Below are 15,110 nucleotides of genomic sequence, written 5' to 3'. Positions count from 1 at the left end.
AGTGCTGCTGCGACCGGATCCAAAGTAGCTGAAAAATATGCTACTGGTCTGTTTACGCCACCATGGGCTTGGGTCAAGACAGACAAGGAACATGCATCACGTTCATGACAAAACAATGTGAAAGGCTTTGTGTAGTCAGGCATACCTAAAGCTGGAGCCCTGCACATGCATTCTTTCAATTCAATAAAAGCATCCATCTCCTCTCCTTTCAGTTCAATTTCATCCAATGCATCCTTCTGGGTCAGTTTCAGCAAAGGTTTTGCTAGAGTTGAGAAGTTGGGAATCCATTGGCGACAGTAACTCACCATTCCCAAAAACTTCCTCACCTCCCTCCTCGTCTTTTGGGGGCTCATTTGAAGTACACTTGTTATTCTTTCTTTCATTATTCTCCGTGACCCTTTCTCTATTTGGTGACCCAAATAATTCACTTTCTTCTGGCAGAATTTTAATTTTGAAGGAGACACCTTGTGTCAATTCCTTCCCAAATGGTTCAATAGGGCAATGGTGTCGGCTGTGCAGTCACTTTCTGTCTTGGATGCAATCAGTAAGTCGTCAATGTACTGTACTAGGGTTGACCCAAATGGCAATTCCAACGCTTCCAAATCTTTCTTTAAAATCTGATTGAATATTGACGGTGACTCCGAAAACCCTTGGGGAATTCGACACCAACTGTAAACTCTGTCTAAGAATTTGAAACAAAAGAGAAATTGGCTGTCCTCATGAAGAGGCACCGAAAAGAATGCTTGTGACAAGTCGATGACTGAGAACCACTCGGCATCGCAAGGGACTTGAAACATTATCACAGCTGGATTTGGTACTACAGGGCAACATTTTATTATTATGTCATTTATTTTCCTCAAGTCCTGCACAATTCGAACCTTTCCACTTGGCTTTATTAGTCCCATGATTGGTGAATTACATGGACTGCTTAACACTTCTTTCAGTACTCCCTGTTTCACAAACTCATCAATGAGTTGGGCGACTTTCATGAGGGTGTCTTGTGCCATATGGTACTGTGGGGTCTGGGGAAAGGTTACATTGGGTTTTACAGTCACTTTCACTGGTTCCACTCCTTTCACCAATCCCACCTCCTTTCCTGTCATATCCCACACTTCTTTTCCGACTGTTTCCTGTAACTCAGCTGGAATATCTGCTTCAGTGATCATCGGAAAAAGGGTAATCAGAGGATACTCTTCATCGACAGTCTCCATCTCATCCCCCTCTACACTGTCCTCTTCTTCCCCGTCACTGCTCGTCTGAATTCTAATTCCATCGTTCGAACACATGATCGAACATCCCAATTTGCACAATAGGTCTCTCCCTAACAGTGATATCGGGCTTGAGTCACATACCACAAAATTATGTGACCCTTGATAGTTACCAATTCTGACTTGTACTGGATCTGTGATTGGGTTTGTCAGGTACCTGTTTGCTACTCCCACTACTTGAACTGTTCTCCCTGAAAGTGGCAAATTTGGCACTTCAATGCTCCTAACGGTGGAACGCGTGGCTCCTGTGTCAACCAAGAATGAAACGCGATGACCCATAACTCTTCCCTCCACATACGGACCCTTTTGATCAACTTCCAAAGATGCTGCAAGCACACAATTTCCCTCCTCATCTGAACTCCCACTCTCCCATACATCGTTTATTCCATTCTCGCTGTGTAGTGGGAATTGGTGTACTGTGTCATTTTGACTCATTCCCTGACCCGTGACCTGTTGAGGAAGCATTGCTTGCTGCTGATTCATTGGTGCTAAGGGTATTTGCATTTGCTGATTAGGTACCATAGGAAACTGCTGTTGCATTGGCTGCAATTGTGTCATTTGCACACGAGGCATTTGCACCTGTTGCGGTTGCATGGGTTGTAGACCCTGCATCTGGTTTATATTGTTTTGAAAATTTGGGTTCGGACCTCTCAATTTCGGTCCTCTCATTGTCTGAAATGCATTGACATCATTGTTTTGCTGACCTACACCTTCCTGCACCATCATTGGGCACTCCCGTTTCCAATGCCCGATGATTCCGCACGTGTGACATGGCATCACCTTCTTCATTGCCTGTATACCATTTGGAATCATAATGGTATTCAGATCAGGACCATTATTCACAAAACCTCCTCGGCCTCTGCCTCTCATCTGCAGCTGAAACATAGCATTTCCCTGTTGCTGCTGCTGCAGCATCTGTTGTTGAAAACCTTGCAAACCTTGTAAACCTGTCTGAGCTGCATCACCATCACCTTTTCCTTCAATCTTTTCTGCTTTGTCTCAACCTCATCACTGCAGTATTTTGCATAATTCAACACTTCATACATCGACTTTGACTGCCAACAAATCAAATGCGATTTAATCATCTGGCTAATTTCGGGTCTCAGCCCTTCCACAAATCTGAACACAAAATGGAGCATGTCTTTTGGCTCAATCGTTTCCGTGCCACTGTAAATTTCAAACGCTTTCAACAACCTCTCATAATACGCGTGTATAGATTCTTTAACCTCTTGGGCGGTCCTGTCAATCCTTTGCCAATCCACATTTTTCGACGCAACTTTGGTTTTCAAGTGCTCGATCACCTTGTGGTACAAACTCATTACCGTAGGTGATGGCGCACCTGTGTCCCTATCTCTCTCTGGTTCACTCGTCGGCCAACCTACAGCCCTTTTACAATCTTCCCACAAATCTGCCGGAACCACAATTTCAAATAAAGTATTCAAGTCTTCCCAGAGACACTTCGCGAGTTTCACAAATCTATCTGTTTGTTGGTACCACTCAATCGGCTTCTCTCTCAATTTGGAAAAGTCATCCGTAAAGGATTGAATATCGCACCTGTGCCATGGTACATGCACAAGTTTTCCCCCTGCTGTCTCTCTCATTGGTAACATGGTTATCAGATCGTCATTCTGTTGTTTTTTCTCACTTCGTTCTGAAGTATTTTCCTTCTTTTTATCCTTTTTCTTAACCCACCTGCTTTCCCACTTGTCTAAACATCTCCAGACCTGTGCACTCTGCAGTATCTCTTTAAGGTGTGTTTTCATCCCTGCGGATCTCATGTGTTCGAAATCTTTTGTCTCAAAGTCTAATCTGTAACTTCTGCTCAGGTGTTTAGTCTTACCTATATCAATCTCGTTTCTGTCTGCAATTTCTTGTAACTTCTTATGTATGTTGCTCACTTCTCTTGTAATCCTAGGGCACATGTATCTTAGTTCTTCCTCTGTATATGATTCTAATCTGTTCAAACCCATTGTTCCCTCTACCAGTTCATCTGCCTCCATACCCAACCTTATTTTATTCAGGTATTCTTCTCCCTTCCCGCTTGATGTCCTCTGTGGGGAGTTCAGGCTGTTGAACCATTGTGTTAACTGTTGCGCGTTCAGTCCCATCAATGTAGCAGTTACATCAACTGCCATAGACGGTTTCTGTAATGTTTCAGTCTGTGAGGTTAACGGTACTAATAGTGGTGGATGTGACCTTACCATGGTTGACGGAGCACAAATTGGAATTGGACTAAATTCCGACAAGGAACCAGATCCATTTGGCAGTGCCGCTATCGGAGTTGTCTCTGGAGTGGTTTCTATGCATCTCCTCCCTGTCCCATTCTGTATCATTAACCCTTGGTCGCAGGTGCTTGAATTTGCCTGTATGTACAGTGGTACTGGTGGACCTACAGTGATAGGTAGGGATATCGCGTCTGGATTCTGTCTGTTCCCCGAATTCTGTGGCATGTTAATCCCCACATTGTGGTTCATCATTGCTGGCATACCTAACTGGCTTTCTACTACTCGCCCTTCTTGTGTCTGCTTTTGGGGCATCGAGAACTGTGTTGATTCAGCTTGAATCAATGTCGGTCTCTGATAGTTTTGTCGTCCTTGCGCCATTGAATCGGAAGTCATTCCCACATTATGCTCATCGCAACAGTGCCTTTGAACCTGTGGCTGATAGTTATCAGCAGGTTTCAATGTTGGCACGTCTAGGTACATTCTCTGAATCCGTGGTATTCGTGGTGAGAAAGGCATGTCAGAGCTGCTCGGCCTCTGAGATATTCTCAAATTTGGTGTTACATTACCCTGTATTGGTTCTGGAGGGGCAGTACTAATGCTTGAGCCTTTTTTGCTTTCCACGTATGGTGGTGGGCGATCATTCAGCAATTGTATAATGAACTCCTCATCATCTGACTCGTCTCCCCTTTTCGAGTTCCTATTGCTCTCTCCCTCTCTGGACTGACTCCTGTTTGTCTTACAGGTGGCTTTCCTTCCTTCCGTCTCCGCTTCCTCTGTAATCGCTGGAAACAATTTAATCCCCTGCAATACGTCTGATCTCCAAACCTTTTGTGTGCTGTCCCATCTAGCATCCGCTAGTGTCTTTTCTACTTTTCTTATTCTTGTCTCAAATTTCTTTTGTTGTTGGTTTCTAGCTATTAGCTCCCAAATCGCTAATGCCTCAAACTGTGCTGGCCTTGGAGGTACTTTCATGTCGTATAGCGCAAATCTCAGATTTTCTAAAACTCTTAAACGACCCATGGATAGGGAACGCTACACTTCCATGTTTTTCTGTTAATTTGCACCATTGTTTTAGCCAAAGACATGGCGCTACACCCTTTTCTTCAATGACGATGTAAGCTGGTGTACCCTCAGGCGGTGTTTCTTCTCCCACATTTGCTTTAATATAAACATCTCCCCTCATGGCACTCTTAAATGCTTTGAAAAATTTCATCTTTCCGTCTTTTGTTTTTCTAAAATATGTAATCAATAAGTGACTTTTAATTCCCGGAATACTCTTCGCTTGCCTTTCCCCTTCCAATTGCGCTTCACGGACGGCGTCCAATCCGTGCGCGACCCTTCTCACCAACCGACCTATCCCAGCGCGGCTCCTAGTGACGTCACACTCACACACTGCGGCTGACAAAGTCCCGCGGCTTGTCCTCTTTTCATTCGGCTTCACTCATAAACTAATTTCTGCAATATAACGCGAGCACCTAACCAAAAGAATAAAACAGATCTGTCGGTTTACTACAGGAAAGGTAATACAATCGCTTCAGAAACCTTAGGGATTTTTCACTAGCCTCGGCAGTTATTCCATCTTTCTCGGTTTCCCACTATCGCAAGCAAAATTTGACCCGCAAACTTTACTCTCGACTGATCAATGAACTATTCTAGTGCACTTTAGAATTCGTCAAATCTCAAAGTCGAAGTTTTCTTTCACTCTGCAACATTCATACCGACTTGTTGACCACGCCCGATCAACCTATTAAACCGACCAGGTCACAACATCAAACAAGTGTCACATACACTTTTCAACATACTCCGGAGTCTCTTGACCTCGCAGGGCCCGTCTCAACATCAACAACCACGTGGACAATTTTTTTCTGCTCAAAGCGCTACACACACGTGAAGTTCGACGACTTCCCTACTCTCACACCTTTGGAGTAACACTCCTCTAATATCTTTTAACCCCTTAAATCCTCACAAACTTCTCAATTAATCTGCGGCGATAAGCTGTGCAAGCGCGAAACCCTAACTTCACTCATACCGTCACTAGAAACGCTGAGATCATTCTCATACCTCCATATTCCTCATTCGCAAGCTCCGAGATCCCGGGAAAGTCATTGGGGACTTAGGGCATCATCATCTCTCCAACTTGTTTTATCAAAGAAAATTCTAACCTGACTCTGTCTATTGTTCGGATGGGGTCCCAAAGGGCTAAACCATCAATCTCTGCTACCATCTACTGATAACGCGTCCAGCCCTTATAAAATTACCTGTACTTGGACACGTTGGAGGTCGGTGAATCTTTTAACCAAGTCGGGCTCTCCTCATCCTCAATAGTCGAGTCACTCAGATCAATAATCAATAACTACTGTAATCGGTAATCAATACCCAATTAATAGGTCAATATAGCACATCAGAAATCAATAACAGTTGGTATTTCGGCGCACCATGACCTTTCAGTCATGAATAACCACACCAGTTTATTAAAAGTTAGTGAATTTATTTCCCTATATTAACAAAGCTAGCACGATGTATATATGTCTCAAAACCAATTGATATATGTATATGAACATTACTAGCTGTCCATAACGGCGGAAGAAGCGCAATCTACGCAAAATCTGAATAATGATACACTCTGTTATAGCAATGCAAATCACCAATGTGACTAACTGTATTTGACTAATTGCATACATTCGGTCAGCATAACAAGATTTCAATTCTTCATGATACATTGAATGAATACCTCGACTAACCTCTAATTAGCATCGGCATGTGGGACTTCATGCAAAACGAATTTAGTCAACACAAATTTGGAAAACTTCTAGCTAGGATCCTATCAAAATAGCAGTTGGTACCTAAAAGGAAAAACACAATGCATAATACATTTATCCTTTCATATTTACCAAATACAATCAGCATTCAAGAAAAGTCTTCGTCCTTCAGGTACCGGTTGATCAGTATGGGGCAAATTTCAAAGGGGCAAAGTTAAGGGCAAGTTTTCTTGCAGCGGCAAGGAGAATGGGGCAAAGTTACTGCACGGGCAAGACGGGGGCAAATCAAAGTTAAAGTCTCTAGGGTGAGAATTCTTAAAGTCTCTTTCTCTCGAATAGAGAAAAGGGCATCAGGGTGTCGTCCAAAATGGAGTCTGGCATCAGGCTTCAAACTGGCATCGAGGAAAATGGCTGACTTCTCTTTGTCCGGTGGGTTTAAGTAGGAAACATTCCGAATTCTGCAGGGTCCTCCATTGGAGGGTTCATAGGTTGGCTTCAAATTGTCCAATGAAAATTGTCTTTTACTAGAACTTATTTGTGCATACATTAGCCTTGGAGCCTTGGAACACAAGTTGTATCATGGTTTGCCAATTATTTTTGGTATCTGTACCTTCATTGTCCGCACCTGCAGAGATTGACCTTGTATCAAAGGGGATGTAACCGGCCTAGCACGAAACCTTGGAGATAAGTGTACCAGCCAGTTTCTACTGGAAAAATACAACTTCAAGCAAGAATATATGTTTCATTAGTTCAAGGAAAAAATCACGCAGTTAGAATTTGAAGCCAGGCAACTTAGGCCAAAGCCTGTACTAAATTTAAGCTAAGCAAAACAGTTTTCAAACAAGAAATCATAGCATACATTTGCGATTATGACGGATTACTACATTTTCAATACTTCATGATTAATAAAGCTCGTTTACAATGATGGCGAACTACCCCGAGGGCACAATTTCCCTCGTACATTATTTCTTTACTAAAATCACACTTCATTATACGTATTGATTACACGGTATACATGAATATATATCGGACCTTCTTTTTCTGCGTCATCACATCCGTACAGCGTCAGGTATCTAAGCAACCAGAGACGCTGGTTCCTGGGTGCGGGAGAGCTCCGTAGAAGTCTCTACGCCATGACGTCACCGTAATTTCAGAACAAAACAGTTCTCGCAATCGCTTGACTCGTGCCCTTAACAGTCACTGTGTTTCCAGGCTTGCGCACTACTACGGTAAGGCAAAACTGTAGTATTAGCTGCAAAACAGCTTTAACAAGTACAAACAACAAGCGCTGTGCGACCTTACATCCACAAAACGTTGAATGATGGTCCGTGTCCACTGATCTGGTTCGATCGTTGAGTGATGGTCTGTGGGCCCGTCAACATCTGGAACAACCGCTGAAGTTTTTTTAAACTTCTTCGGTACCCCACTCCTGATACCATATGTAGGAAGTGAGGTGGTTGCCTTCAGATAAAATCTTCAGACCAAATTCTGATGTTTCAAGCATCACCTTTAATGCGGGTCCACGACAGACACAAAAGATGACCCTACAGCATGAAGATAAGAACATGAATGCTGCCCACAAGAATCTAGAACCCGAGAGTAGGTTCGACCCACCCAATGGTACAGAACTTACTACAACTAAAAGTAAACCTTACATAAACTAAATAAGCTTTGGTAAAATTGCAATATGACAAAATAGTCTTATTCTTGTAAAGATACACGCCCACAAATATCTTAATAGTGCAGACAAGTACTACAATGGGGCTTGAAGTTTTATTTTGTTCCGATCTTGTTTGAACTTTGAACCTGCTGTTGTGAATAAAGTGAAGAAAGGACTGCATAATCCTCGCCTCCGGTCCTGATTTAGAATTAAAGGTAAACAAAGCTTCTTTGACAAAGCGAAACTCGGATTGGGCCGAAAGTGATAACATTAATTTTATTGTGGCCATCATACTATTTGGGTTCTCCGAAATTTGGCAGTAGATTTTACACGGAACTCGAGCACAGACGTTCCCTTTGCAAGATGGCCGCCACCGGTGGGTATTTTTTTTTTTTATGGGAAGCACCCCCCCCCCCCCCCCCCCATGACGCTATTTGCTCTGCGCCTGCCTGAAAGTGTCATAAAATGGTCGACATGGAGGCGCGGCCTCTTGACTCAGTCAACTCGCAGCGAATCCGTGGCCTCCTTCCTGGAAGTCGCAATCCAAATACTGGAACCCGCGAAATCTTCTATTCGCGCCATTCCTTTTCCCGCCAGCTAGGAGCTGAGCTGTGCAGCGGGATCAGTTGGCTCTTCGCCTTGTGATCTGTTGGAATTATAGGCTTATATGGAGAAAGTAGCTGCCCCTCGTCACTAGGAGCAAGGGTTCCCAGTGGGGATTAAAGTTTCACAGGCTCCGTGTTTGGCGCCAGCTCCACACCAAAAGTCGCTTCTAACTGAGCACTTAACAGCCAGAAACCTGTCTCCAGCGGGACCGGTGTCCACGCCTGAGCACCTACCTGTCCGGAACGAGCACTCGCCTATCCTTTGCATAACATGTCCCAGTGCCGGCTCTGATCTAGCTGCCCCCCAGCGCCGGCTCATCTCGCCGATTCGGACGAAGCACTTAAAGGCGAGAATACTGTTGCCACGTCTTCACCTACATCTGCCAGGCGTTTGAAAGAAGATGCCTTCAACAAAACTGCCCATGAGGTACGGACACACGGAGGGGCACACCGACGTCTGCTTTGATGACTCTGGCAGCTGCATTGTCACCTGTGGGAGCGACGGTGATGTTAGGATCTGGCAGAACTTGGACGATGACGACCCCAAGTCCATCAGCGTAGGTGAAAGGGCCTATGCTTTGGCTTTAAAGAGTGGGAAAATGGTGACAGCCGTTTCCAACAACACTGTCCAGATCCATACGTTCCCCGACGGGGCGCCCGATGGCATCTTAACCCGCTTTACTACCAATGCAAACCATGTTGTCTTTAATGAGGAGGGCACTCATGTGGCAGCTGGATCCAGTGACTTTTTGGTTAAAGTTGTGCAAGTGGATGACAGCAGCCAACAGAAAACATTCCGTGGGCATGACGCGCCAGTCCTGAGCCTTTCCTTTGACCCCAAAAATAGCTTTCTGGCATCCGCAAGCTGCGACGGGTCTGTCAGGGTGTGGAGTATTGAAGCTCAGACCTGTGAGGTGAACTGGGACTTGCTGCCCAAGTGCAACGATGTGGTAAACGCGAAAGCCATTTGTAGGCTTGCATGGCAACCGATAAGTGGAAAGTTTCTAGCTATTCCTGTTGCAACAACTGTTAAATTGTACGAAAGACAAACCTGGTGTAACGAAGTGAATCTTTCAAATGACTTTGTTACTCAGACTTTGAATGTTGTGACTTGGTCGCCCTGCGGGAAGTTCATTGTGGCTGGCACTGTCGATGGCTGCATGATTGTGTGGAATGTGCAAACAAAACAGTGCATCGAAAAAGTGAAGCACGATAAAGGTTACTCGATCTGTTCCTTGGCCTGGAACCCCAAAGGGGGACAAATTGCCTACACAGACACTGAAGGAAATTTAGGATTACTGGAGAATGTTTGTAGTGGTGACAGAATAGAACCCAGCACCAATGTTCCTAGTGCAGTCACAAAAGACTATGATGAACTTTTCGATGGTGATGATGACGATGAAGACTTTCTAAATCGGGATGCGATTGAACCTCAAGATGATGAGGATGGTCCAATGCCAATTTCTGGTCGGAACAGACTTCGTAGGCCATTACTGGACGATGATGATGATAACTCATTGGATATTCAGTCATTAAAGAACGAAGCCGATCACATGGGTGACATCGGTGAAGAGGACGATGGCAATGAAGTTGGCAACCTGAAAACAGTTCCAATACCAGCTCAGCGACCCATCTATGATGGGCCAATGCCAACTCCACGCCAGAAGCCATTTCAATCTGGGTCCACTCCTTCACACCTTATGCACCGCTTCATGGTATGGAATTCTGTTGGGGTGATTCGTTGTTACAACGATGAGCAAGATAATGCCATAGATGTTGAATTTCACGATACCTCTGTTCACCATGCCATGCACTTAACAAACACTCTCAATCATACAATGGCAGATATGTCTCAAGAAGCGGTTGTTCTTGCATGTGTCAGTACGGCAGAGCTACAAAGCAAGCTTCAGTGTCTTCATTTCAGCTCCTGGGATACAAACAAAGAGTGGACAGTGGACATGCCCAAGAGTGAAGACATTCTGGCTGTTTGTCTTGGGCAAGGGTGGGTTGCCTGTGCCACAAGTTCGCAGTTTCTTCGAGTGTTTACCGTTGGGGGTGTCCAGAGGGAAATCATCAGCCTGCTTGGTCCCGTGGTGTCGATGGCAGGGCATGGCGAGCAACTTTTGATAGTCTATCACAGAGGAGTTGGTTTTGATGGCGATCAGTGCCTTGGAGTGCAGCTGGTTGAGCTGGGGAAGAAAAAGCGTCACGTGTTACACGGCGATCCCCTTCCCCTTGGAAGGAAAGCCTCCCTAACTTGGCTAGGATTTTCAGCAGAAGGTACCCCTTGCTATGTGGACTCTGAGGGTATTGTGCGGCTGTTGAACAGAGAGCTTGGAAACACCTGGTCCCCTATTTGTGATCTGAGGGAGTACTGCAAAGGGAAGTCCGATCACTACTGGGTGGTTGGAATACATGAGAACCCACAGCAACTCCGGTGCATTCCCTGTAAAGGAGCTCGATTCCCTCCCACTCTCCCACGTCCTGCCGTTGCAGTGTTGGGGTTCAAACTTCCATATTGTCAAATAACAACGGAGAAGGGACAGATGGAGGAGCAGTACTGGCGCTCTATCGTATTCAGCCATCACATAGACTACTTGTCTCAAAATGATTACGAGTGCGATGAAAGTGTGAAAATCCAGACGCTGAAAGAGCAACAGGAGCTTCTAATGAAAATGTTTGCGCTTTCTTGTAAGCTGGAGCGCGAGTTTCGTTGTATGGAGCTTGCAGATTTGATGACCCCAAATGTCATGAATTTAGCCATCAAGTATGCCTCCCGTTCTAAAAAGCTCATACTGGCGCAGCGACTGAGTGAGCTCGCGCTGGAGAAGGCCGCTGAGATGGCAGCTGCTCAGGAACAGGCGCAGGAAGAGGGACCGGAGGAAGATTTTCGAAGCAGGTTAAGTGCTGGGTATAGTAGGACCAGCACGGAATGGAATGAGCCTTTGGTTAGGAACGAGAGATACGAGCAAGACGGGGAAGACCCCGATGAACCAGAAACTGTGGACGATGGGCTGCTGCCAGAGAGAACTGCTGAATTGCAAAAACAAAGGCTTAATCCTTTCCGGAAAAATTCCGAACAGCCCATGCCCAAAAATGAGGGTACAGCAATATCCAACAGCCAGGGTAGAGTTAATCCTTTCAAGGTTGCTTCAAAGAGTCCTGCGATCCAAGGAGGTGCTGTCCGGTCTGCCAACATTCTAGATAACATCAACGCATTGTCCCGGAAACCGGTCACCCCTAGTAGTCTGGTTCAAAACAAACAGAAATCTGTTGAGATCAAACCGCTGATCCCGAAGCCAAAGTCTAAGCAGGCACAAGCAACGTTATTTCAGGTGATTACTCCTAAAGCCGACAGTAGAAAAGCGGACGAAAAGGAGAAAAAGGATGAGAATACATTGCCTGAAACACCACCAGTAGTTCCCGCTGCAAAACCCAAAACGGGGTTCCAGCTGTGGCTGGACAACAACCGTGCAAGCATTCTGGCAGATAGCCCTGAGCTGGAGGAGTCAGAAGTGATCAAGGAGGGTATGAGTCGCTTCCGAATGCTCTCACCTGAAGACAGGATGCTGTGGACTGATAGGGCAAAGGGGAACACTTGTGGGGATGCCAGTGACCTCGCTGAGGCTAAGAAGAGAAAACGCCCAGCAGATGAGGATAAAGGGGGAAAGGAGAGCCGGGCTGCAGAGAACGAGGACAGTAGCTCATCAAAAAAGCGTAAGCCGTTTGAACAGTCGACAAACAAACTGTCAGCATTTGCTTTCAAAAAAGACTAAAACTAATGCCTTATCTGCCGCACGAAAGGTCTGTCTTCTGGTCCAAACTAAAAAAAAAAAAAAAATCCCAGACTTTCCGGAGGGACGCAGAATAACTCATTAGCATACGTTGTCAATCAGCACAGAGACTGTTCACGCCACTTATTTTTTTTTTGCAGTGAAACATTTTGTTAAATAAACATACTAAGTTTTATAGAAAAACTGTGAACTAAATTACTTGCAGCAAGACAGTTTTCTGATCTTCCCCACACTCTTAAGGCACAATTGGCACACCTCCCTTGCTGCCTTCTCTTACTGATTGCAGGTTGAGAGGTGAGTGTTGCTTGTTGGTGGAAGCTGGTTGTAGGTTATTTTGATAGTAGAACTGGTGTCATCAGTGGACCGGCCACAGGGAGATGGCTATATTACAAGTTCTTGTCCGTATGAGTGTGCATTTGTCATTACCTATTCATCTTGATTTCTCCCTTGCCCGTTCTCCTGTACCTATTTCCTGGTCAGACAGCCATCCCTTGCTTTTATGTGTCATTGGCTCCCACCCACTGCCTGGACTTGTCAATCTCCTTCATGCGCGAACTCCCATCACCAGAATGCCCGCCCTCGTCAGTCGCTGCAGAAGCTTATCTGCACCTGTGTTTGGACCCTTTACCTGCTTCTGAATGCTCTTGTCCTCCATGGGCAGATACATCACCTGCCTTTTTGCTCAGTACACATACATATCCATGCATGTATGCACGCGACGCCTATCTTCTGCTTGCACTTGTAGATCTCTGCAAACACCAAATTTTTCCCCATCTTAATTTCTACCACCCCCATCCTAGAGCCCCCCCCCCCACATATGTAGATGCAGAACTTTATAGATTTCTATTGTTTTGCCGTGATCTGTGCCTTACTGCTCCATTCTGACGTGTCAAAGTTCTAGCAATCTGCATTTAAAGATTAATTTTGAACTGGAATGTCTTAGGGGCAAATACGTGATTTTATTCATATTTTTCCACTGTAACCTTTATTCTTAGACGCATTGCAATTGGAACGAGGCAACACACTGTATGAGCCCCACATAAAATGTCTCTTTGCCACTTGAAATGTGTCTAGGAATAGCAAGGTTGGAGAAAAACGGCGATAGCCACATGTTAACTTGCAGCTCTTAAAGTTGGAAAAGAGACAAAAGTTGTACCTGGGGAAAAATAAAATTGCTACGAGTCTGAGATTTGTGTGGGAGGCAGTTTAGTGCCTCAAACGTTTTGGGTGCAGCCTCTTTTGGAAAAGGTCTCAAGTGCTGCTGTGCGTATGTATCACTGTTTGTATAAATTAAGCTTTCAAGAACGAGTACTAAAGAAAGTTTGAAACTGAAGCCCATAGTGAAGGATGGTCTTTTCGTACACTTTAAAAAAAATAAAAGTATTGTAAACATGAAATAGCTCAATTGATAAAGTTGTCCTACGCCAGTGAAATGTACAATAAAACCTAGAGAAATTGTGGTCAACCATAGAGAAAGTACAGTTTCTCATAGACTTACAAATAAGATGTGTAACCAGTTAAACAGGCTTGGGGCTCAAATTGTGCCCTGTAGGTGATAGCTCATCCACCGATTTTTTTCCCCCCTCCGTATTGTGGTATATTTAGTCCATTGTCTGTAAAGGAAAAAGGAAAATACACATAACCGAATCAACATCTAGCACTAGATGAAATTCGTGGACCTGTTCTGGGTCAAAGTGAAATCTACTTGGAAACCCTACAAAGATATGAAAACGTGGTGCCTATCCACCTGTAACCTAGCAGAAGATGCTGGTTTCGTACGCTATGGTCATGTAGCGTGCTACTTTGTTATCCAGCCAAGAACTTTCTTTTTATGTGTTTCATTGGAGCACATCGTTAAATAGCTGCCTAGCAGCATTAGAAATACTTTAATGTGTGGAGTTGTTACACTTTATTGATTCTGCACCACTGTGCTTGTTTCTGTGGAGCACAGCCTTGCACAAGTGTTCTCAGAAAGCATCGTGTCATTGGTAACTGGGGCAAATAACCACACCGGTGATCTGTCCAGAAACCAGGTTTAAAGGGTAAGTTGAGCATGTTATTTGCAGGATTCGTTTTGTTGTAGTGAAACAGTAGTAAATAAACTGCCTAGCAGGACGCATTGGTGTTCAAAGAGGATAACCGCATTATGTGGGTGACTTATCAAGGAATGTTGCATCACAGGTGACAGTGTAATGGGGATCCTGTAACAGATGGTTGGTCATTAGCTGATCGAGAAGAACACACAAGTAGTCACTGGAAAGCTCGTCACTGCTGGCTGGAATAAAGATTTATTTTTACGTTTTGATTAGTATGTTACTTTTTGATTATTATTTTTTTCACAGCTTTTAGAGACCCCCCCCCCCCCCCTCCCCCTCCCAAAAGCAAGGAAAAGTCTGTGCAAGGGGGTCACAGTAGGGGCATACAAATTATGAGTGGGGCTAACAAAAGGTATAACAGCAAAAGGGCCCAGCTATTGATTGTGTGAGGAGGGAAGGCTGTGTGTAAAGATTTGACGAGTGAGCGTGTACCTGGTGAGAAAATGAGAGGTTGATGTTTGCACTGCCAACTCGTTATTGGTATACCTCACCAACGGTGTCATTGAGAGCAGGGCATTCTTTTCAGGAGAAATATTGGGTGCCTGAGATGCCATGGATTCCGTTCTTTACTTATTGTTTTCACATTCCCCACTGTATCTACAGACACACCTTTGCTGCTTGCCCTCTCCCTACACAACACATACATTTACCTCCATAATACCGAGCTAGCGAGTCTGCCACATGCTCACCCTTCTTTCCTTGT

General features: G+C 44.7%; 1 protein-coding gene across 1 annotated transcript; it reads left to right on the top strand.

Moving 5' to 3' along the window:
• Window positions 1–8,401: 8,401 nt before the first annotated feature.
• On the top strand, window positions 8,402–13,644 carry WDHD1 (WD repeat and HMG-box DNA binding protein 1). Its single transcript, XM_069239960.1, has one exon. It carries the CDS (start codon window positions 8,919–8,921, stop codon window positions 12,291–12,293), a length of 3,375 nt encoding a protein of 1,124 aa, XP_069096061.1. The 5' UTR covers window positions 8,402–8,918; the 3' UTR covers window positions 12,294–13,644.
• The last annotated feature ends 1,466 nt before the right edge of the window (window positions 13,645–15,110 follow it).

Source organism: Pleurodeles waltl, chromosome 6 (assembly GCF_031143425.1).
Source record: "Pleurodeles waltl isolate 20211129_DDA chromosome 6, aPleWal1.hap1.20221129, whole genome shotgun sequence".
Taxonomy (NCBI): domain Eukaryota; kingdom Metazoa; phylum Chordata; class Amphibia; order Caudata; family Salamandridae; genus Pleurodeles; species Pleurodeles waltl.
Note: the sequence above shows the minus strand (reverse complement) of the source record. Positions and strands in the feature narration are given on the sequence as shown.